The following is a 25,168-nucleotide window of genomic DNA, read 5'->3' as shown; positions in this document are numbered from 1 at the left end:
TACTCTTCGATCATTGTAACTTGATCTTGGTTCATTTGTAACTTTGAGAAACAAACACAGGAGAAATTCTGAAGTGTAAATATAAACTCTGAGCTGGTATTATACTATTCTTGAAATAGGATACTTGAGAATATAAAAAAAATACATTTATATTCTGCTGATAACTAAAATGGGTCACATTCATACATCTGCCTGATGAATAAAGACTGCAATACGAATAGAAAAACAGAATAAATGAAACTGGAGCGTTTCTGCTCAGACACAAACACTACGGTTTCACCATGGCCCTGGAGGGATTACAAGTAGATGCGTTTATACTTTATCCTCTCATATCGTGTCATGACACTATTTTCTGTGTAAATTACCTATTTCGGTAAATCGATCAGACAGAGATGCAAATCTAATGCAATTAGATGCAGAGATGCAAATTACTAATCCCTCAGTTCTGTTTGCTTACCCCAATGGATGTTGGTTTTAACTTACAAATAAAATTCTGTTCTGAAAGACAAGCTGAGAATATAAAAGAGCAAAAATTGAATCATCATGCGTAATCCTGGCTTCAGTTAGTCTGTTTCCTCCCTAGCCCATTCAGATTCCAGAATTTCGGGAGCATGAAAAAACATTACAAAAATGGTAATGCAATGTTTCCAAACTTTCCAAACCACTCACTTTTACTAGAAGCAGTTCTGGGCATGGAGATTTCCCCCAAAACAATTTTCACAAAGAAAATCCGACAGCGCCAAACTGACAGAGATTGCATACCATCGCAAAGCACAGCTTCATCTCAGCTACCTCCATAAATGAGTAAACGAATGAAAGCTCACTATTTTGAAATTTATTCTCAAGAAGTATTATGGAATGCAGTTATAATGCAAATGTATTGGGGATTCTGTCATGCAATGCTCGAAATGGTAAAATGCAGAAGACAAAGCAGAAAACATTAGCCATGTCTTTGTAATACAATTCAACGAAATCTTAAACTGCTTTAGCATTAATTTACAGATGTAATCAAGGTTTAACGCGTAGTGGAGTTGTTTTCCATTACATTTTAACTGTATTAACTTCACATTTCATATATTACTTTATTACTTTCCATTTCAGAATAGTTTGTGTGCCTGACTGTCCATCCTAACAAATGGATCTTCCTAACTTTGTTATTCTTCTAATCAGAGGAATTTATTCCTCTGCATAACTGCTATTAACTTATCCAGCATTGCAAATATCCCACCCAGTCCTGAACAAACAAGTGTTTTAGTGATGACCTTGTAGTTTGTCTTGAATTTTCCTCTGAGAGACTCTTACGCCATTGTTTTTCAAGGAAATCCATAACCGTTATCTGAATTACAGTCTCAGTTTTATTCTATCAGCCAACCACCTCGCATACTGTAGCCTAGACCTCGGGCCCAGACAGTGTGCACCCAGGCTGACCTCTATTGTCAACTAATTGGTGAGACAGTCCCAGTAGCTATAAACCAGCTGGTTTTATATCTGGCCTCTAAACCCACATCACACACAGTCTGAAGAGTTTGCTCTGGACCAGGTTTAGTCTTGTCCCCTGAAGACGAGAACCCCGGCACACAGGGTTCAAAGCTGTCCAAAAGCCAATCTGCGTGACATACGACAGTCCGTGTGCACACGGGGCCCCCAGAACAGCTCCCAGGGCAGTTTCTTGCAAACAGAATCTATTTCACATGGACTAAACCTGCTCTGCAAACCCTGAGCCAGCATGTGGCAAGCGGGGATCATTTTTAGATTTACTTAAAGCACATGCAATGCTGCAAACTAATGTAACAACAGGAGGAGGCCAGGGAGACAGTTGTGGGGAAATAAAATCTCAGTATAATGTTTATAATTAGGCAGTTTTAGGTTGCCACCATATTTATTTATTTTTGGTCCGTCACTAATCAGGAAGCCATAGACGACATTTTCACTAACCACTAAATGATGTTTAAATAAGAGAAGTCCAAGCATTATTTTTTCTCAAAAGATTCTCTTTGCGAGTAAAGCATAGTACTTTACCTTTTAAGTCCTTTAAAAATTAACCAATTATATCCACATTAAAAAAACATTTGAGCAAACATGCAAGAAGTTAGAAGCAATGAAAAAAAAACCAAAGAAAGGACAGTATTACTCCTGCTTGATCAGAATGCTTTCTTTTGTTTTATTAAAGTAACATTTAAACAAACAAGGCAAACTGCATACTACCTGAAATTAGGAGAAACATGGAAACATGGCCAGCAGATGAAGAGCTGTTATTATTCCCCCAACACAGACACACCTGGTGCCAGCAAGACTGCACCTGGAGTACTGCAGCCAGTTTTTAAACCTACTGCCCCTGCAGTTCAACTGAAATGTGGAGAAAGCGGAGGATATGTTGGAGTGAAATCAAGGTGGGCAGGCGTCTAGAGCTCATCTCCTGTGAAGGGAAATTGAGGGAACTGAACTCGATTAGTTTGGCAAAGAGGAAGTTAGAAGGTAATCTAACAGGTTTTGCTACTTGAAGGGAAGTTACAAAGATGATGGAGCCACATTGGAAGGTTAGCAGATAATAATACAAAAGGTCAATGTCCCACCAACTGTAGCTTGGGACGTTTATGTTGGACATTAGGAAAACCTTTTTCACTAGAAAGGCAGTGCAACACTGGAAAAGATTACTCAAAGAAGATCATATATCTCTTTGTCAATGCATACAAATTCATGGCTCACCTGATCTAGCACTGGTGCTAGTCCTGCTTGAAAATGTAAGTTGGACTGCATGACCTCCAGAAGTCAGTCCCAACCCACATTTCTATGATTTTGTTAAGAAGTGTCTGGTCCAGTGTCAAAAATCTTATTTCACGGGTGTGAAACGTCCAGGTTAGAGTATGATCACCACTGGATTCCACAATGATTATGCTAGATCTGGGGGGGCTGCTCAAATGTATTATAGCAGCTCACCAGGGAAAAGAGAAGGATTACAGACAGAAGAATGTTCCTTCAAGCAAAAGAAGCCTTAAATTAAACACAGGTATGTATCTGAGATGAGCCCCACTACCTGACTAGCTGGCAACTCAGCTGAACAGATCATTTGACTACAAAACTAAAAGTCAGGATGTAATCTGACTACTTTAACTTGGTGGCCATTGACTGTAATGCAAGAATGGGACCTTCACATTGCCCCTACAGTCTCAACCATCCTGACATCATTTGGGTGGCATTTTGATGTGTTGGATGTGATCAAAAAACCCTAAGTTTTCAAAATCATCAAAAGCATGCGCCTAAGGTAAAGTACAAGAAGACAGCAAGCATGATACTCTTCTCAGGTGTTATCCTAGTTTCCAACCATTTGCAGCTCAAGGACTTCCTAAGCCCAAAGCAGCTTCTGAGTATTCAATAATGGTCAGTGGATTTCCCTCCCATGAGCTAACTATAACATACTTTTAACGTGCATGGTGTTCTCCGCTAGAATAAGATACTAAATCAAGTAAATTCCAATAAACGTAACCACATTTAATTATGATTATTCCTGGTGCTGTATTCATCCACTGACTCACAGAACATGTGTTAAAGAAGAATTCTTTAACTAACTCACTCATGCACACGAATTTATCATTCCAAGCCTAGCTCATACACGTTGCTTTTTCTTTGGGTCAGACATTCTAAGAGGAGCAACTTTACCTAAAGAAAACAAGAAATTTTCATAAGCGCTACCCAGCAAAACTACCACTGAGGAAATGTATTACCTAGCAGTTCAAAGGGAAAAGCAGGTTTTTGAGTTAGGATCTCAGAACAAGGAAAGGCATCTTACTCCTTTGTAAAAAACACGCAAGGCATACAAGAGGAACGGAGGCTAGACAACTTTTACTATTTATTACCCCTGCTTCCTTCCTTTCAAAATCTATTTTAAATAGACCTTTTCTGTTCCTCTATGTATTACCTCATTTCTACACCTTTTTTCCACCACAGAACAGCTAATGTAACAATTCTTCACCTTGCCTCCCTGCCTCAACTTTGTGCTTTGCCCCCACGCCAGCTCTATCAACTTCTTGGCACTGTTTTGTCATCTCAGAGTATTCTTTTTCTACATAGAGTAACTACTGACATGACTTCTAAAAAAATTTTCATCATCAGAGATCTGCCCTGTCACTGGAGAATGGTATAAGGCTGTTGATACTGCACCACAGCGGGGATGCAGCACTTGCACGTAAGAACTCCAAATCTGTTGAGTCCAGGGAGTGAGACAGGGTCAGCGGGGTTTTGCTGTGTCGTCACCTAAGGCTAGTTCAAGTGGGATATCTCAGTAGCACTAACTCAGGCTGATTTGCAGAAAACTCAAGACCTACGTCTCAGCAAGACTGTACCAACAAGCAGACAGATCCAAACACACACCCACACCCCCCAAAACTTTCTCCTGTTTTGAAAGAACTCCAACTTCCAGCAAATATCCAGTTTCTGTTTTTCCAGATGCTATTTGTGCACAAATTCATCATAATCCAGTTTCAAATGATTCCTCTGTACCAGACCGTGGTCAAAAATCCTGAACTTTTACACTGAAGAAGCAGGAACTCCCTTCTTAATCATTCTCTATCTTCTTGTATAAAGCTCTATCTACAGTTGAAGATTTACCATGAAATAATCAAGTGTACGGAATTTCTTTTAAAGATCACATAGGAACAGTATCAAAGCCTAAGTGTGTACTGTGTTATTAAATATACATCCAAACAGAAAAAAACATCTTTAAAGGGGGAATACTGACAGTATCTGTGGTTTTCTCTTTAAAATGTGCAGACTTCAATAGAACGATAAATATAGGTCGATTAACCTTGCTCCAGATTTGAACGTATAACCAATTAATTTAACTGATCTTTCAAAAAATAACATTCACTGGCATTATTCTTTGAATAATCCTTGTTCATTTTCCATGATGGTATACATTTTAATGAAAAACTCATTATAATGTAGCATAAGGCATAATTAATTCTGGAAGAATTTTTTTAAGTAAATAGCTATTACAGATGCTGAATTCCATTTTTCTAGTGGCTTTATTAATCTTCCATAAACCAGTATTTCCACTGTAATGGTTTGTAACAGCTCCACAGAAGTTTTAGAAATGCATTAGCTGCCATCAGTGGCGTTAAACTAACTAGGATGTCATCATGTGTATGACGGCACTTGAACATTATGATTTTTGAAACAACAGTTACAGCTTTGGTTTATGCTTTGAAAAGGACCATCTTCATAGAACAGATGCAATATTAAACAATGAATATTTGATTTTTCTGCAGTTAGAAAATTACTTAAACTGTTTAGCTAACAATGTTGAGAATACGTTTAGGAGTATCTGCTTAGTCAGTGGCTAAATTCAAATCTAAGTGTATGTAATCAAATTGTAAAATGAATTAGTCTATATAGTAACAGCCAATTTTCACCAAAATTATGCTTTACAGATATGGTACAGTGAACTTTTACCCTAGGATTAGACTTGCTGTGCAAGCATGTAATTCAGCTTCACAAACTCCAAACACCTTCACTGAGAAGTGTTTCTAGGGTATTTGCTGAGCTTATGCAAGAGTCATTTAAATTCAAAGAGAAACACTAGAAAGATGAAACGAATCCCAGGTGCTCTTACACTCCAGAAATAGATGCTTTAAGACACGAACAAAGAGAAATGGTGTTAGAAAACATACAGGAATCCTCTCTTCCCCTGAATTCCTCTTATTTAAGTGCATGTTTCTATATATAGAACTATGGTATTTCTTCACTTCTTAATTATATATAACATTATATTTCAAAGTTTTAAACAAACTTGTGAAAGGAAGTTTGTTACAAAATCTGCTGCTTGGAAGATACTGCTAGCTTCCAAACCCACAGCATGCGAAAAAGCCCCAGGCATCTAAAACTCCTCTGTCTTCTGAGGGCATATAAAATAGTCAAAAGCACAAGCTCTTCCTCTTCCTTTCATTTTAACTGATGGGAAAAATTTTCCAGGCCGCCTTGGAGTAACAACTACTAGCTGCTCAAGAAACTGGGTGCCTACAATAGTCCTCACTGGGTTAAGACCATTTATGAAGTGAATACAACTACTAAGCTACGTAGAATGACTCTTGAAACTAGCTTCTGAAAAACTTCTAGCACCTCATGACTATTCAGGAAAAACAGTATTTAATTAGTCACTTAAGTAAAAGGAGAACGGGGTCTCTGTTACTTGTCATTGAGCTGTGCTCCATGACTTGTTCTAATGGTTGTTCTTTACTAGTCTAAAGTCCTTTCTTTCTCCACTGACAACTTAAAATTTTGAAATTTTTAAAATATTGTTTGTTGGTTATGAATAGATAAGAATATTTCCTCATGCGGGTCACCTCTGAAAGAACATTCACTAGATTTCCAGGTAATACCTGTAACATCTTTTCCCCCACCTTGCATACTGGTACTGTCAAAAGAAGCCTCTCCAACAGGTAGGCACCCTAAAATATATTTTCTGCCACTTACAAGGACAAAGTCTTCTAAAATGGCCTTACTGTGTCACAAGCTCTCTGCTTTAAAGGACTGATCTGTTGTAGTAATACGGGGGCAACAATACTCTACGTGCCATTACGGAGAGCGCAAGAGATTGCTCAAAAATTCATCATTCCAAAAACCAAAAGAGAAAAAGAACAATCTGCAGTAAGTGAAAGGAACAACACGGAACTTTGCTTTCAGACTGCCTGAGGCTGAAAGGAAGGCTAGGTATCACAGATAAAATATACGCGATATAAAAATAAATAAGCAGGTAAAAATATTATAACAAACCACGGAAATGAATAATATAACAACTCATGGTAAGAAATTACCGGCGTACTCCTCCTAAAGTAACCAAACTGCAGATCTGTATTTTGCCAGCCACAGATGAGTGTATAGGAGAAAATAACACGACTCCAGCTTAACATAGCAAAATTATGGGTCACTATGGGATGGGTTTAAAATTGGATGCATGTACAAATAAATGAAATTTTTGCCCCAGTTTATTTGAAGACTTTGTGAGACAAATCACACAGTCCTTCTTAACAAATCTCTTCACTAGGACCTGCCTGAGAACTTGATAAATAATTTACTGGAAAAGATAAGCTGAAATGGAAATGCTACCTTCTTTAAGCATTGCTTTCTCACAAGGAGGAGAAGCACCTTAAATAGTACCAGTTTATTTACTAGAAGATGACTATGTGGACTTAAGTCAGTTTTTTAAAAATTACCTATCAATTACAACATACGGAAAAGTGGAATTTTGCCAAATGCTGAAAATGCTAAATGAAAAAAATCATCATAATTTTTTTTTTTTTTTTAAATGAAGTGTCATTTTAGGACTTTCCATCTGACCTGTGGGAAGGGCAGGAGGTGTGCCAGTTAGCCAGTTCACCAGCACACCCACAGTCAGCAGCTGTTAGGGAGCCTTGCGAGGCCTTGGAATTACAACAGCACTCTTCAAATCACGCTTCAGGAACACGTCACTGGAAATCCATATTAATGCTACCATATGACCTAAACAGCCACGTTCCTGGAGCGTTCTAATTTACTACAGCAGGAGCATTTCAAAGAAAAACAGTCTTAGAAAGGCTACTCAGGAAGAAAAATCTACAGTGTTTTGTAAATATATAGTATTTTCCAGTTCCCAAGTAACGCCTTACTTACATAGCGTCTGTTGCGCATCTGCTCTGTATCTTACAGTCTCCATTTTTAGCTGTCATACGTTTCCTCAATAAAGGTTTTCTTTTACAGAAGTGTACACTCAGAAAAAAAGCAGGGCTATAACAATCATGTCACTGGTCCTACTGTTTACCATTATCTTCAAGGTTTTAGGGTTGATTTACATTGCGTTCCTCCCTATTTGACTTTAATTGTCTGCTTCAAGTTGTCAGGACATAACTATATCTTAGATTTGCATTGCATTAGGGGATCTTTTCCTTTCTCTATTGATCTTGTCTTACGGAGTAATTTAACTCAATTCCAATTTTCCTTTGCATGCGGGGTGCTCTCTATCCAAGGAAGTGAGTTATGTGTATTCAAGTGGTGCATCTTATGAATCTTGTTAAGCTTTACCGCCTTATAGCCCGCACTGATGGAATATTTAATCACAGAAATGAGTTGGCAGATATGATGTACAATACGGTTAAGCCTTGCGGCGTGTGTCTTCACCGGCAATTGAGAAATGGGTGAATTTGCCATTCATCAGTGCCATCCTGACAGCTTTGTATAACCTTCTGTTTTTCCACTTATTTATGAAGATTAAAGGTACTTTAAATCAACAGTTTCTCTGCAAATGTATCATCTTTATTTCAGAAGTGGCCAAATTTTTCATCATTTATTAGGAGGTAAAGGAACTTCTTGCACTGACTATGAAAGAGTTGGTACAATTTTAACATGAAAGGGTTGGAGACAATAATTTAAAAAAGAACTAGAACTTTGACTGTCTTTAAAATCACATTTCTAATTTTATAATCTTCAAAAGTGCAATTGTTTCTTCTCTAGGGAAGGGGGGAACCCCAAAAGAAAGCTATGTCACAGTATTCTATTACGGCCCACAAGAATTGCATTGGTCTTTTACTGTTCCATTTTCTAATGGCTTTAAGAGACCTGCATTGAGCTCTTTTCTTTTTTTTTTTTTTAATAAATTGCTTAAATGAAAGTTTAAATGTCTGAGAAAAAAAATTATCTTCTAGTCAATACACAAAATACGCATTTGATATGCATTTTAAAAACCCCCAAAACTGCCTGCATGTATAAACAGAAAAAAATCTGAAATACAAGAAGTATCTTGATAGAACTTTCTGCATAGGTGTGGTGGAGTGCATGTCATAATTCATAAAATTAAATTAATAATCTCCTAATGGTAATTAAAGATTCTCATTAGAAGGGCAAACACCTCCCTTGTGTTGGCAATAAAAATGCACTCGGGACTTTAGGAGGTTATACAAAAAAAATCAATAACCTGCCATTTTATAATTAAAAGACAAAATAAATGTTAGGGAAAAGTCCAGTAAATTAGGAAAATTACCTTCAGGAGAGATTGAAAATATTGATTTTAATTTACAAACTACGTGAACTCTTCATGCCCTACTTCATGAGACAATTATAAGTCAGATTGTTAATTCTGCATACATATTAGAAAATTGATTACTGTACTATGGGAATATTATTATATTTGTCATTAACACAAAGTCATTTATATAAAATGACTAATAACTCTTACTTTCTAATTTATGCAGGTTCAGGGTTGGTTCACTAACTACTCAAACGAGATCAATGTTAAATTCCTGTTTCCAATGTAGGCATACATCAAGGAAGGAAATAAATTCTGCCTACACTAAATATTGTAATTCCATGAATGCCAAGTTAGTATTTTTATTATACTGTGCCACTTTTACCCTAATTGGAACATTTTAATCTATCTTAGTAGATGGTACTGGATGTATTATTACAAGCAGCTTTTTTAAAATAAGTATCTGTTTGTAACATTAGTCCTATTTAACATTTTTTCTCTCTTTAAGTCCACTGAACTAATGAAAATTTTTCAGCTTTGTCCAGTGGAGGCTTGAATATCTCCATGCATGGCGATTGCCCAGCTTCTGTGGGCAACCTCATCCCATGCTTAACCAGCACCTGTGAAAAATGTTTTCCTAATATCTATTCTTTACTTGCTGTAGAGAACGTATTCTACAAGTACCTCTTTATCCTCAATTACCTAAGTGTGCGACAATGGGTAAATATTTTTGGTTTTTAAAACACGAGTTATTTGTATCCAGTATATACACACCCAGACAACTGAAAAACAGATGGAAAACTGAAAAAAAACCCCAGAGTTCCCCATGAAAGTCATGGAAGAGTCATGTATGATTTTGGAACCTAAGAAAGGAAGGCAACTTTATTACCTACTAGAAGCATTTGGATTTGTGATTATTCCTGTCTTAGATGTAAACTATTAGCTTTCAAAAAATGGCTTTTTTTGACTTGCTAGTGATTATGTTTACCGGAAGGATTCAAATGCCTCTGAAATCAACTGGGTTGATGCCTCTGAAATCTACAGGTTTCAATACTGTTGCTAAAGTACATTTAGAGACTGTTGCCAGCCGTGACTGACTTCGGACAGAAAAAGACTGTAGTATCTCATTAACTCCAAATTGTAACCAGGATCAGAACTTGGTCTCAGTGAAGATTCAGGTGATAATATAGATTCAAAATACAAAAATGTTAAGAAACTGAATAACTAAATATTAAATTTAAAGAAAAACGTTCAGGAAAAAAATTACACACACAGATACTCAATACCTCTGTGTGTCTATGTACATGTATATACACAAAATATATATTTATAGATAGATTTTGTGGTGTTGTTGCTCACTAGGCTTAAATAATTCCTGGAGGAAAGTGACTGTACTGAAATATAAAGTAAAATAAAATATAATATAAATAAAATAAAATCTCATGTAAGACTGTGGTATTGCAGTACATTTCATGTTATACTATCTACTTTCCAATAAAAAGGTAATCATATATCTTCTATATAAACTTAAGTATGCCCAGGAACTTCAAATCCTGCGTCACAAATCTGTAAATGACTTGCAGATAACGTGAATCAAACAAAGAAACCAACCCTCACACCAAATGCATGTTTTAAAGAATACTAAAATAAAAGATGGCATGGACAACTATAGCGTAATCCTTACCTGCATAGAATTCTGGACTATAAACTGCACCAACAACTGGATTTAATTTCCAGCCTGCAGCAAACATAAAAACATAATGGAGTTAATATTGCAATTAGTGACAATAATAATAATAATAATGATTTTCTAATTTTAATTTTGTATAGAGGTATACAGATAAAATGGCTTCAAAAAAGGTTTACAGGCATCTTAGTTTACTGATCTTTAATATCAGACCCTGAAGTATGGAAATAAGTAATGAAACAAGGCATTCTCTGGACGTGTAGCACTCGAGTAAATTATCAGGTGAATTACCTTGGCTGCAATGCACAGTTGCCATGGACTTATTACCTTAAATTACGGAATTCAGTCAGAACTAGTTCAGGTATCTCTACATCATGTAGTACCAGAGCAGACCAGGTTTTTTCATTGCTTTAGCTCTCCGCTTACAAGCCAGAAAGGCCAAAACAATTCATTTGCTGGATATAAATGCTTCTGATAACCCTGTGTTAGTGTTGGTTCCAAGGCAATCAAGCAATCTGAGCATTTTGATTCTACTCTGGGAAAACTGAAAGCGTAGACGCTGTCTGGAAATGCCTGTTGTGACATGAAAGAGATTTGCACGCTGTGGGATCCCAGTCAAATGCCAGACGTTTTTCCCATTTGCATTTGTACATCAGACTGTCTGCACTGAAACGGGACAATTACAGGCAGGTACCGAGAGTGCCTGTACCGCCCGCGCTTACAGCTGATAACCACTGTTAGCTTATCGCTATAAAGTAGCTGGCATGTAAGAAAATGCTGCAGTCACATTCTGCAAAGCTCTTAAGTGCAGCCACTGTCTTTGCCTTAAGTAAGCACTGTCCTCCCACGGCTGGCACAAAAGCAAAGCCCAGAACCAACAGATACTCGGTGTCGTGTGCCCTGGCCAAACTCCCATGAATCGCCGTTGTGCCCTTACATCCGATGCACATTTCCAGGTAAGGCCGGAGCGCACAGGCTCGCTGCAGAAGCAGGGGCTGTGTTCAGAGCACACATGATGCTAAAGACAGCAGTGCCGAAGCAACCGAAGGGGAAGGGGTAACAGAACCGCAAGAGAGAACACTGGCAAATTCATTAGTGTTCTCAGCTGCGGTAAAGTGCCAATCGTTGTGTTTTGCTCAGCCACAGGTAGATCCACTCCCAGTTAACTCCAAACTCAACAGAACATCCCCCCACCCACCCACTTTTTTTTTTTTTTTTTTTTTTTTTTAAGCATCTGAACAATTATTTGAAGTACCAGGACTGGAAAATTAGGGGTTTTCCAAAAGCATGCTTGAATCACAGGAGTGGGAAGCACCATTTGTAAACAAGAATAAAGGAAAAAAAAACCTGAGCTAAAGCATCTTACAAACTCAAGAACTATGGTACTTTAAATAGGTCCTATAACTACACCGCTGGAAACACAATAAAATCAAGACAAGGACAACAAGGCTTTTCAAAAATCAGAAGAGCCAAGTTTAGAAGAATTTAAATGCAAACTGTACTGAGGCTTCCTTCTGCCTTGCTCATTTCATGTAATACAGAAGCGCAGAAGATCATAAAACCATAATGGATCAGAAGACTGAAAAAGTATAATACAAAATCTCAATAATAACACAAAAGAGAACTATTCCCACCCTTTAAAAATACTGCTATCTCTATCTATTGCACAGCAACTATTTTCCAGTAATTAACTGTTCAGTAACAGAGGTGAGGGGTATTTTTGAAATGTAACTCATTAATAAGGTCAAACAGAGTAAAGAGCAACACGGCGGGCAACTGCTGAATTAATGGCAATTGCTGTACGTACCTAAAAGATAATTACGGAAGCTGACAAATGGCCAACCAAAAAGGGTTAAAATTACTTTCCTCCCCAAAATTACACAGGATTTTTACCTAACCCTTCAATTATACATATTACAGGATTATATTAATGAATGTTGTGGTATAACAAATACTCTTAGCCAAATTTTGTGTGATGGAAAATCACCCAAATTTTGAGGCCTTCAGTAAAAAAATAATAATAACAACAACAAAAAAATCCAACTTTTTGTAGCTTAGGGAGTATTTAATATTTCAAATTCATTACTTCCTCAAAAGACCACTGATCAATGCCTTCCAGAATGAAAGATTGGACTGAATTTCAGATCTGTCAGCTTTTGCTGTCAAAGGAGCTGCTAGACACCTCTCGGCTTCTAAGTTACACTAAGCACCACAACTTCTCTGAGAAAGAAAAAAAACCTTGGAAGACACATATTGCTCTTCACAGCGGAAAGCCACGCTCCTCCTCTTTCAGTTCCTACCTCTCTCGCTCACAGTGATGGCTGTCTCATCTAACTTTTTGGAGTTTATACAGGAAAAACCTCATCCATCGTGAAAATAACAGTAATTAAACTTAACTTTATCTTGTCAGCCAGCAATGTGCTGGCCCGTAGCTGTGTGGGTTAATCAAGTGTGATAGGAGTTGATGTATCCGAGCGAGCATCTGCCAAGTAACCCTACTTCACCAGCTGGAGGAGGCAAATTCTCTGCAGTGGGTGTAATTTTGTGCATTTTTCTCGCTGACACAATATTAATCTCCTCCTCGAGTTGAAACGATAAAAGCTCAAAACTTAAAAAGCAAACAAGGAACCAAACAACCCCTCTGCCTGCCCCAAACCCCCGCGCCGTACGCTCATTGAAAGACATGCAGGTTAAGCGCGCTGAAGGGAAGGAAATCATCACGCTGCCCAGCGTAACAGGCTCTGGTAGAAAGTGGGGCAGAGCCACGCAGGGGACTACTTTCACTTCACAGGCCAGACAGGCACCCATGGCTGAAGGAACGTTCTGGCTGGGAAGAAGCCCTGTGACACCATTTGTTTTCCTCCTGTTTGCAAACAGAGGGGAGGAAAGGGGAGTGGGAGGGAATTTAACGGTGGTAATAGTCACTAGCTGTGACTTGAATCTAAGTTTAGATCGACAGGAGGCTCAAATTCAAGACACCACAAGTATAACCTTTAAAACATATGTATCCCTCTACGGATTGCTGTTTCGTGTTCCTCATTCATTGCTGTGCTTCTCTGAATCCACTTGTGCATAATTCTCTGTTCCCCACAGCACTCGGATGAGCATCCTGAATTGCAACATGGGCATCAGAAGAAAGTATAACTGTGAACAGGAGGGGCTGGAACATCTAAAAATGTCTCAAAAATATTTCTGCCAACAAGTAGAACTCCTGACAATTAATTTATTTGCAAAGAAAAGGCAGTTCTATCTCCAAAGCACATGAGGTCAGCCATCAAAGTCATCCTGTCTGATAAACTTGCACAGAAAGAGCTCTCCTAACAACTGAGCATTTATTAACTGCTCGTTTCAGGAATCACCAAAAGTCACTGGAAAGCATACTTATTTCAAAAACCATCTACAACACAAAAGCAAACCACTTAGTTGAATGAAGCTGCATATAGTAAAAAAAAAAAAAAAAAAAAAATCTAGGTTTTTGTGCTTTAAGATCTACTGACTTTTGCAGTCATATTTACAACATGAGCTCTGTTATCAAACAGCCAGCAGTATTCAGGAAAGAAAGAAAGAAAGGAGTACATCTTATTTTTAAATTACAATAAATATTAGTGCCTGATGTTTTCATATAGTACCAGAGGTGCCACAACTACATTTTGAATACCTGCCAATAACATATCAGTCACCACACACTCCTTGAAAAATAAACGCACACATTAAAAAAGAAGCAGTTCTGAAGAGATAGGGATGTGCAAACAAAAAGCTTCTGGCTACCTGCGTCCTACGCATCTTGCAAACGTTAACATGCTTGCAGAAGAACACAGAAAAACTAGCCTTATATTTTATTTAAAAGGTGAGAACTTTACTTTAGACAACAGTAGTGTTTAATAACCAGCAATAGTACTGGTTAATTCCTGACAAAATGATAAAGAACTAGAATCATATGACGTCATGATGACTGATAATAGGAGCACTGACTAAACTAAAGGAAGCACCTTGCACGTCTACACTTCATTCCTTGTCACTCGTAATGATTACGCAAGAAGAACATGATTCTCCTCATGTGTTTACTTCAGGGGATCTCAGACATTAAAAAAAAAAGTAAAAAAAAAATCAAAACGTATGAACTATAACCAGAGTTTGCCTTGGTGGATACCCATCAAAAGCTGCGCAAAAGAACATCCTGCATGCAACAACCTGGATGTATGGATTTGCAAACGTAAATGCTAATTTTTATGCACTGAATGGGACGTTTCATACTTTTGGTGAGATCCAGATGGAACAGGATGGAAAATGACAGAAACAAACCACTTCAAGTGGGAAACACTTAACGGCAGATTGTCATCATTCTGGTTTTGGATATTAATAAATGGTAATGTATGAGCTAAGTAATCCTCCAGTGCAGGACACAGAGGTGAACCTCCTCTAAAACCAGATTCCATCGCTATTTCCAGCATTCCCTTCCTTCAGCGCTAGATGTCCTGATATAGAATCATAGAATCTTTGTGGTTGGAAAGGACCTTTGAGATCATCAAGTCCAACCATACACACACAAAAAACCCCCTACAATCTCTGCCACTAGAGCATGCCCTGAAGTGCCACATCTACACGTTTCTTAAACACCTCCCTGGGCAGGCTGTTCCAGGGCCTGACCACTCTTTCAGTAAAGTAATTCTTCCTAACATCTAATCTAAACCTCCCCTGACACAACTTCAGACCATTTCCTCTGGTCCTGTCATTATCCACTTGGGAGAAGAGGCCAACACCCACCTCTCCACAACCTCCTTTCAGGTAGTTGTAGAGGGCAATGAGGTCTCCCCTCAGCCTCCTCTTCTCCAAGCTAAACATGCTCAGCTCCCTCAGCCTCTCCTCATATGACCTGGTCTCCAGACCCCTCACCAGCCTGGTAGCTCTGGGGCCCAGAACTGAACACAGTACTCGAGGTGAGGCCTCACCAGTGCCGAGTACAGAGGCACCATCACTTCCCTACTCCTGCTGGCCACGCTTTTCCTGATACAAGCCAGAATGCTGTTGGCCTTCTTGGCCACCTGGGCACACTGCTGGCTCACGTGAAGCTGGCCGTCCACCAGCACCCCCAGGGCCTTTTCTGCTGGGCAGCTTTCCAGCCACTCTTCCCCAAGCCTGTAGCGTTGCTTGGGGTTGTTGTGACCCAAGTGCAGGACCCGGCACTTGGCCTTATTAAACCTCATACAGTTGGCCTTGGCCCACGGATTCAGCCTGTCCATGTCCCTCTGTAGAGCCTTCCTTCCCTCAAGCAGATCAACACTCCCACCTAGTTTGGTGTCATCTGCAAACTTGCTGAGGGTGCACTCAATCCCCTCATCCAGATCATTGATAAAGACATTAAACAAAACTGGCCCCAAAACTGAGCCCCGAGGGACACCACTGTTGAGCAGCCGCCAAGAGGATTTCACCCCATTAATCACAACTCTCTGGGCACGGCCATCCAGACAGTTTTTAACCCAGTGAAGAGTACACTTGTCTATGCCATGGTTCGCCTCCAGCTTCTCCAGGAGAATGCTGTGGGGGACGGTGTCAAAGGCCTTACCAAAGTCCAGACAGACAACGTCCACAGCCTTCCCCGCATCCAGAAGGTGGGTCACATGGTCATAGAAAGAGATCAGGTTGGTTAAGCAGGACCTCCCTTTCCTAAACCCTGATCCCTTGGCTGCCCTGCACTTGCCACGACAGCTCGCTCAAGATGATCCTCCTCTCCATGATCTTTCCTGGTACCGAGGTCAGGCTGACAGGCCTGTAGTTCCCCAGATCCTCCCTTCCGACCCTTCTTGTAGATGGGCGTCACATTAGCCACCCTCCAGTCATCTGGTTGACCAAGACTGTTGATAAATGATGGAGAGAGGCTTGGTGAGCTCTCCCACCAGCTCCCTGAGTACTCTTGGGTGAAACCCATCCGGCCCCATATGTAACGTGTTATTGGCTAATTGACAGTTTTGTAGCTTTAGGGTAGTATGAATAGAAAATACACATCATCATTTATAAAAAACAACTAGTTTTATCCTTTTATCATTACAATATAGCAGACAAAGTTTATAGCATCATATGCAGGTAGTTAATTTAACTCCTTATTGCAACACAATCTTGTGATGTGATCCAGTCAAGCTTCGTCTCTCTTTTCCTAGATTCACTCGGGTGTTTTAAAGCCAGTAAAAATGAAGGAGATTTTCCCACCTGCATCATTTGCCAAGTTCCATGTTTATACGCCAAACAAAGAAGAAAACAGTTTCTGAGAAACTATGAGGAATTTCAGACTCTCTTTCTCCAGATCACCTTAACTAGCTCAATTATCACATCTCAAATGAAAAACCACCACTTTATTTTTCCTGCGGTAGGAAAAAATACTGGCTCTTTCATTAAAAAAATAAAGCCACTGTTTGCCCTGGGTTTTAGTAAAACCTCACTAATGAGACCTTGGATATAGAAAATAAGATCCATTATATTTCAAAATGGAAGAGAGTCTAATCTACCTGTGGATACCTTTACTGATGGATGTGCAGATTTCATCTTTCTACTGGATGGAAAAAACTAAATTAAATTGAAAAGCAAATAATTATAACTACACAGTCTAGTAAAACTGGAAAATATAATTGCAATTAACTTCAATCAACGTGTTATTGTTTGACATTGTTGAGGTGGGAACTTGTTAGAATTTTCTGAACTAGCAAACGCAAACAACTCAAGCACATGATCAAACACTGCCAAACGAAACATTTTTAAAATGTATTGCTTCCAAACTCCTCAGATATCTATGGATTACTTTTATCTCATTAAGGTACAACATTGTACTAACTTAGGTCAGTATTAGAATGAATTTTTTAGATAGCTTGGAATTTAGATTTTTCAATGGATAAAAAGCCGGAAGCAGCACCACGTTACAGTTTGCCCTTTACTTCTAACAAATTATGGATGGAAGACACAGAAAATTATCTTTGACTAGATGCGTGTCTTGGTACTAAAAAGTATCTCATGCTTGACAGAGATGTTCTTCTTACTGGTCTCCCTACCTCCATCATCCAAGCAAAAATGAATACTCCAATTAGTTCATTCATCGCAACATTAACACTGCACAAAGCTAGAAAAGAACAACACTTTCCTATCAGGTGTATTTTCCTATACAAAAGCCACCACAGTTAAACACTCAGATTCCAATCAGGCAAGATGATGCATGCTACGCCCACACAGCTGTGAATTAGCTGAACTCTATACAGAATGAATTTATGACCGGTCATATCATGTTTTAGGCGGCTGGACAAAGCCCGAGCCCAAGGAGATGCAGGAGATGCAGACTGCGACACGTCATGAGCAGATGAGTCCACCCATTCAGCAGGAGAGTGAGGTTTCCCATGCACTGACATTAAACCAAAGCGCTGAGGTCTCATGCACTTACCATTCGTGTAAGGGTTGACGGTCTTTTTATTTGTCATTACACGTGCTGTTGCATTATTTACCTAAGCACATAGAACACTGGATTAGAAAGGGTTACAGGAAGGGTTCGTGTTACTATTAAATGCATGCATTATTACTGCTATTAGTCATGTAAAAATAAAATGCAATTTAATTTATAGAAGGCAACAGGTGCATAACAAAATCATACTATTTATAATTACATTTACTTTCATAACCATTTTAACTTACAAATCATTTCAATAAAGCAACATCATATCATTTAAACTTTAATAAAAAGACATTAAAAGCAAATTAAAAGGTACTGCATAATTTAAGACTTAGGAGCATGCTTGTATTCCATGATAACACTGATACAATAAATACTCAAAACAGAAAAAAAGATTATATGAAGGAACATGCAGTGGAGTAGAAGGGAAAGAGACAAGGTACAAGGAAACAAAGAAAATGTCAAAAAAAGGGACAAACGAATTTTAGCAGTGTGCAACATAACCCTTTAGAAGAGAAGTACCATTGGAAAAGCAACATCTAGCATTCAACACTTGGAACAAGAGCCTTTTTCATTGCAAGAATTAACAAAATCATTCAAGCTTTAAAATCACAGCTAACAAAAGGATAAAAAGAGGGTGCATTATTTAACACAATATGGAGTTAACAATCTGAGTAAGATGTGCACGAAGTCATATCCTCAATCCAATCAGTGCCTCCCAGGCTTGCTTAAAACGTACACTCAATTACAGGCGTACCAATATAGAAAAAAATGTAGCATCAAGAAAACTTAATACAACAAGTCAAAAAAATTCACGTGGTATATCAGCGCTAAATACGTGAAACGGCAGATGGACTTCTCCACTTACCATTCAGCACCATCGCCAGCATGGGTATGTATACAGTTACCATGGTTACTGAGAGTTTGGTGAGGGCCCTAAGCGCTACCGTCGAAGGGGGAAAATGAAAAGGCAAAATATGCAACATCTTACTCAAAAGACGACAGCATTTTCAATTGGTATTTTTTTTATTCTAACAAATACGACTGAGGCAGTATTGAAGGGGATCCAGTGGTAGTAAAACGCATTTGTGTTGCTTTTGTACTAGGTATGAATGGCTCAGGCCATCCAGCCAAAGCAGCCTGATGGTTTCATTAAAAATTAAATGTTAAAATTGGTTGGTCTCTAGTCTGGCTTTGTTTCTTTTTCTGGTACATCTTTTGGATGCTTCTTTCCCAATCTGAATTTTTTGAAAGCCACTGTGGATCCCGCATCAACCCTGCAGCAAAAAAAAAAAAAAAAAGAAAAAAGAAAAAAAAGAAAAAAAAAACAAAATAAAAAAACAACCTTCTGTTCGTTTTTGTTTTGTCTGTCACACTTTTTTTTTTGTTGTTCTCAATTTTTTTTTTTTTTTTTTTGTTGGCTGGTTTTTGGAATCTACTGCACCCATTGATTTACAAAACATCCAAAATAATAACTTCAAAATATTAAAGCTTTCATTTTTTTTTTCAATTCTGTCATCCACTTTTCAGCAATAATGATAATAATAATAATAATTACAAAAGAAATAATAATAAAAAACCCAAGTAAGGCCAATTCTCTCTCTTTATATATAAATATATATATAAACAATGGGAAGGGGAAAGGGGAGCACACAGAAGACACCAATGATGCATCTGAAACAACAAATGAGAGTGAAGCAGACATTTATAAAAAAGATGAAAAGGAAAATATTTTGAACATGCACCTCGATTTTACGGCCCTCTACCACGGTGCCGTGTAATTTCTCCCTCGCCCTGTCCGCATCAGCACTATTTTCGAAAGTTACGAAACCAAATCCCTGCATGCAGGAGGGAGAAGGGGGGAAAACAACATGCACATTATTATTTCAGTCAACGACCACTTGTTTGCTTATGTTCTCTCTCTTTAATTTAATATTTTCTTGTCCTTGCTTCATTTCTGTAACATGCAAATTAGAAAAATTATAATTGTATTGAGATGTGCAATAAATAAGCGACAAATGTGAACAAATTTTTTCTGTCATCAGTTAGATAATAACCCTCTGAGAAATTCAAAGAATGATACCAAAAATACCTTTCTACATGTCACTACAGAGGAAAATAAATCTAACAATAAGAAAATGAAATTAAAATAAATTACAGTGTCTTCACATAGAAAAAAATGAACTAATGAGAAAAGAAAATGAACCACATTTTAATGACATGCAGATATCTCAACGAAATAAAAAACATGTGCACAAAATTCAACACAATGTCAATATACTCTAAAACATTGCCTACTTAATCATGCTCTTGTGATCATAAGAAACATTGTTCCCATGCAACACTAGGGTAACTTAAACTTCTGTCAAACTATACAGCCTTTACTTATTTTTTTATAAAAGAAAAAAAGAAAAGAAAACCACCAACAAAACAAAAGTACCTTTAGAACAAAGTATAAACTTTCTTGTATTAACAGATCAAATAAAATCACATGATGTGAATAGAAAAAGAAATTCTGATAAAGGAATAAAAATGCAAACGTTTTGAATAAGTTTAACTGCTTCATTTACTATTTACGTATATTACTTTCCACATCTAGAACATGCAACTGGTAAAACTGCCAAATCCCATGTTAGTGGGACAGGAGAATACTTGACAAATTGAAATTCTGCCTATGGCAAATGTTTTGCTTTCTAATATTAGGTTAAACAAACATTTCCAATCCTACTAGAATTCTTTTTTTTTTTTTTTGTGCTAAGTTAAATTAAACACTGTTTACAACGGTAAATATTTCACATTGAAAAAACATTTTAGAAACATACACCAACCCTTTGAAGTAATTCTTACATTAGCACTACAATGCCTTTGCATGCTTTCCCAAAGTCATCCAAACAAATAAGCTCCTGCGTCCTTGGTGTTTTGAAACATTAGCAAGTTACAGCCGTTTTATCAGGAATAGGCATTGCTGCATGTATTTGAAGTCCTACTACAAGCTTTCTCTTTACTGTTACTTAAACTGTGGAGTTAGAGCTTCCCTCCGTGCTGTTCCTCAGCAATAAGCCATGCATCATCTCTCCGCACTCTCCAGTCCACGCGCTAAGTTTTGTGGTCAGTATTCACCCACTTAGTCCCCCCACAGTTCTACCTACTACGTACATAGTGACTGATTTAAAAAAAAAAAAAAAAGAAAAAAAGAAAAAAGTAAATGAAGATATTTATACATTTATTTGTATGTTTTATACAAAAAAGAGACCAAATATGAAACCTAAGGCAAAAGCGACACCAAGCATTGAGAAAAACAATGGATATGAACTACAAAATTAATTAATCAACAAAAGGAGTTAAGAAACTATCAGGATCATGTGAGTTTTTTGGGTTATTTTACCTACTCAAACAACACATTTATTTATGCCAGTTCATAACATAGAAATATTTATATACAGTAGCAGTTTATGTTCCATTCCCTTCAAAGTAGCTTAAACACATTGTCTGTGGCTTTTTTTTCCTCTTTTAAAGGCACACTGAAGCCCGAGCTCAGAAGTGCTCTATCAGCAGCTCCGCTTCTGGCTGAAGCCGTTCTCAGAACACCTAATTCACACATTTTCTCCACTCTACGCTCCACAACTGTAACACAAAGCCACGACCTCACTTGTCACAAGACATAGAGGCTGTAACACTCTCTTTCCCAAAACATCAGGAGTGTTCGGGAGAGACTTAATCCCCCTCCTCAGTACTAATCCTTAGGTTTTAGATGCCTGCAGAGGCTTTTCTTATACCTAAAGCCTTCCTCAACTTTAAACTTTTATTTCTTCTTCAACTGCTCCCTTGCATCTTGTAAAAGCTCTGGAAAAAAAAAAAGTTCATCATTTAAGATGCCATTAAGAAAATTCCACAGTAGAAAGCATCACTGAAGCCATCGATCCAACGAGTAGCATAAACTCCTCCAGTTCTGTTTGTTCTCCCCTCTCCTCCCTGCCGAACTTCTCAGAATTGCAAACATTTGCTGGGAGTTGTTTAGTCAAAATTTTGAATCAGTCTTCTTAGCTCACAGCACTACCAGCTAATTTTTTTCAAACAACTGAAGGGAAAGATAAAAACCTAATTATATTAAAAAATTAGAAAAAGATATAAAGCGGAGCCACAAGCCAAGATAAGACAGGAACTTCAAAGATTCTGAAAAGAATACTCATTGTAATTTTTTTAATTTCTTATGTTGTACTTATTCTCATAATTAACACCATTTAAATTAAGCTCTTATTATTTATGCAAATCTTTAATTTTACCTAGCTGACAGAGAAACTCTATCACCGAACATAGATTCACTCATCACACATTCAAATATCTACACAAACACGTTAACATTAATTTTATATGCACCTGATTCAACACCTACTTTAGCTTAGCATATTATGTGTTTTATTAACCAGTAAATTTCTGCATTTTATTTTTAAAGTCTGTCAAATGATTTAATATTAGCCAAGTTAGTACTTGAGAAGATTCTGTTTTAATTTGGGAGGTGCTTTGGAGCTCTTCTTATTGAAGAAATGTATGTTAATATGATATATATTAATATATATATACACAAACAGATTTATGAAAGCTTTGTATGTAGTATATAGCTGTATAGAGCATTAATTTACAACCATAAAAAAATGGTACTTGTTGATGTTCCTGTATCTTTGCAGCCTTGCAATTGTGCCCAAGACAAAAGCCATCGCAGCTCCATGGAGAGCTTCAGCATTCAAACAGCATTAAAATACGCACAGTAATGGAAGCTGTATTTCCAAGTCTCCTTCCAAGATGAGTGGTAAATGCAGAGAAAGGTAAGTTACCGGTAGTTTTTAATGTCACTTTAATCAATAGCTTCAAGAATTTGCAAAGGTAAGCCTCATTCATTTAACACAGGTTGTATGAAAGATCTACACCAAAACCAAACTGACGTTCTTATAAAATATCATCAGTTTTGCCATACAACTCTAGCAAAGTTGTCTTTATTATTATGCCCCCAAACAAGCAGAAATTTGTAGTATGAAACTTGGTTTATTTTAGGGTTTCTTTTATGGAAAGACTCCCTTCTGCAAAATTATTTTACACTTTACAGTGCTGCTCCAGCATGATGTTTTTTGAATCTGCAATTCCATTTTTCTTAACTGTTATGGTATGAAAATGAGCTTACTCCTGTTGTTAATTATCGGTATAAGAAGAAATAAACAAAACCAGAAATAACAAAAAAAAAATAATCTAGCAATTCTTTTATGCCAAACTGCAGCTAGAAACAAATTTGAATTTTGATCCTGCAAACTTTTTTACCTGTACTCAGTTTGAGACCACTTAGTAGTCCTTTCAGTTTCAGTGGGATTTTATGAAAACATAGATAAGCACTGCCAGGAATGGGACTTTAATCTGGTGCATCTTAAATCCTACAGAATGGACATGAAATGATCAGATTAAAAAAAGATTTAAAAAAATAAAATAAAAGATGTTCCTCCTATTCCTAATCCTGTTCTTCAACTTTTTTACTTAATTGAGAGAATCTAAAGGTACTTCTCCAAATCAAAATACTAAGTAGCTATAGCTGAAATAACTCTACACAAGATGAGAAGCAGCATACATAAGCAAGGAATCATCACAGAACTGCTGTATCTTCAGCAGCTTACTCAGAGACAGAGCTGGAAGCACCAACACAGCACTGAGTAGTGTAGAAGTATTTATTACAGGGCTGAGTCTCAAACACAAAGTGTCTATTCTGAGGTAGTGACATTACACGCCTACCTAGGAAAACCTCTCCCTTGTGAAATCCTTTCTAGAACAAGGATGTTCTCACCACTGCAAGATCGCTATTAAAAAAACTCAATTCAGAAACGCCTCCTCACCCCACCCCTCAACTCTTTTAAAAAAGCCTTATGCTGTCTGATGCAGATGCGGTGGTTAAAAGTCCTACCTATGTAAGATTTAACGGCTAGACAAATGCGTAAACCACCACCACGACACGTGTACTCAGTTCCACTCCATCTTCAACAGAACGACTCAAAGGCGACAACTGGGATGTCTTCAGAAATTTACACTACTATTCAGTAGGAGCAGGTTCTGGACAATCAACATCTTTTGCTAACACTATTATGGTTGGACTCGATGATCCCAAGGGTCTTTTCCAACCTAAATGATTCCATGATTCTATTGAAAAGTCGTAACTTAATGCTAATAAAGCATTAGGTGAAGCATACTGGGCTACAGTTTTGCAGCAGCTAACGATGCTAACGCAGTCATAGCCATTCTATCTTGCAAATTGAATAAATTGAAGTATGCATTTCAGGCAAAGTAATTTTCAGAAAAAATTAAATGTTTGCAATACAATAAGAACTCTCTTAGTCAAATAAATGTTAAAATAGATTGTTTTCAAAGGGTTGGTGTACTGAAGCTTTAACTAAAGAGGAAAACATCTGCACTTAGATAATCTAGAGCAATCACATATTTTCTCAGCTAATTACTAAAGAGGATACTTATTAGGTATCATTATCATCTTTCATTTCAATAGGGAAAAAAAATACCTGTACTAATAATACAAACCTGCCTACAAATATCTGTAAGTATGGACTCATCTTGTAAAATAAACAAGATAATTACCATTGAAGAATACAGACAGCAGAAATCAACATTCCCATAAAACAGATGACAGTTTGGAGTAGCTAAAATTACCCCCTTTAAAAGATATACAATGAGTCCAATGATTTTCATGCTGCTTAGGAAACTGAATGACAGCTCAGAAGATGCTTTCACTAACATGGAATTTCAGACATTATTTTTTACAGCAGTGCAGTTGTTTCCTTTTACTCGTATAAATATTTTACACAAATTAAAAAATTCCATGGGTGAATTAAACTGCTTACCTTTGAGCCTCGCTCATTAAAAATAATTTCAACATCTAAGATTTTACCAAATTGCTGCAAAAAAAAAAAAAAGAAAAGTTACATGAAAATAAGGTAACTTCAACTCTTCTATCACATACAGCGCAAAAGTTTGTTTCAGAAAATGGTGCACCACATAAAAAAGTTAAAGAATATAA

At 37.4% G+C, this 25,168-nt stretch overlaps 1 protein-coding gene across 50 annotated transcripts in view; it reads right to left on the bottom strand.

Annotated features, from left to right (window-relative positions):
* The window catches only part of RBFOX1 (RNA binding fox-1 homolog 1), a 908,679-nt gene that overhangs the window by 73,348 nt on the left and 810,163 nt on the right, over positions 1–25,168 (bottom strand). For all 50 annotated transcript variants that reach the window (XM_063342862.1, XM_063342866.1, XM_063342858.1 and 47 more), the window contains 4 exons: positions 24,993–25,046; positions 19,851–19,943; positions 18,100–18,160; positions 10,677–10,730 (listed from right to left, as the gene is read on the bottom strand). In XM_063342862.1, the coding sequence (XP_063198932.1) occupies positions 10,677–10,730; positions 18,100–18,160; positions 19,851–19,943; positions 24,993–25,046 (262 nt within the window). The remainder of the gene's footprint in view (positions 1–10,676; positions 10,731–18,099; positions 18,161–19,850; positions 19,944–24,992; positions 25,047–25,168) is intronic.

The sequence above is a fragment of the Chroicocephalus ridibundus genome, chromosome 8, assembly GCF_963924245.1.
Source record: "Chroicocephalus ridibundus chromosome 8, bChrRid1.1, whole genome shotgun sequence".
Classification (NCBI taxonomy): domain Eukaryota; kingdom Metazoa; phylum Chordata; class Aves; order Charadriiformes; family Laridae; genus Chroicocephalus; species Chroicocephalus ridibundus.
The sequence above is the reverse complement of the archived record's forward strand: the minus strand, read 5'-3'. Positions and strand labels throughout refer to the sequence as shown.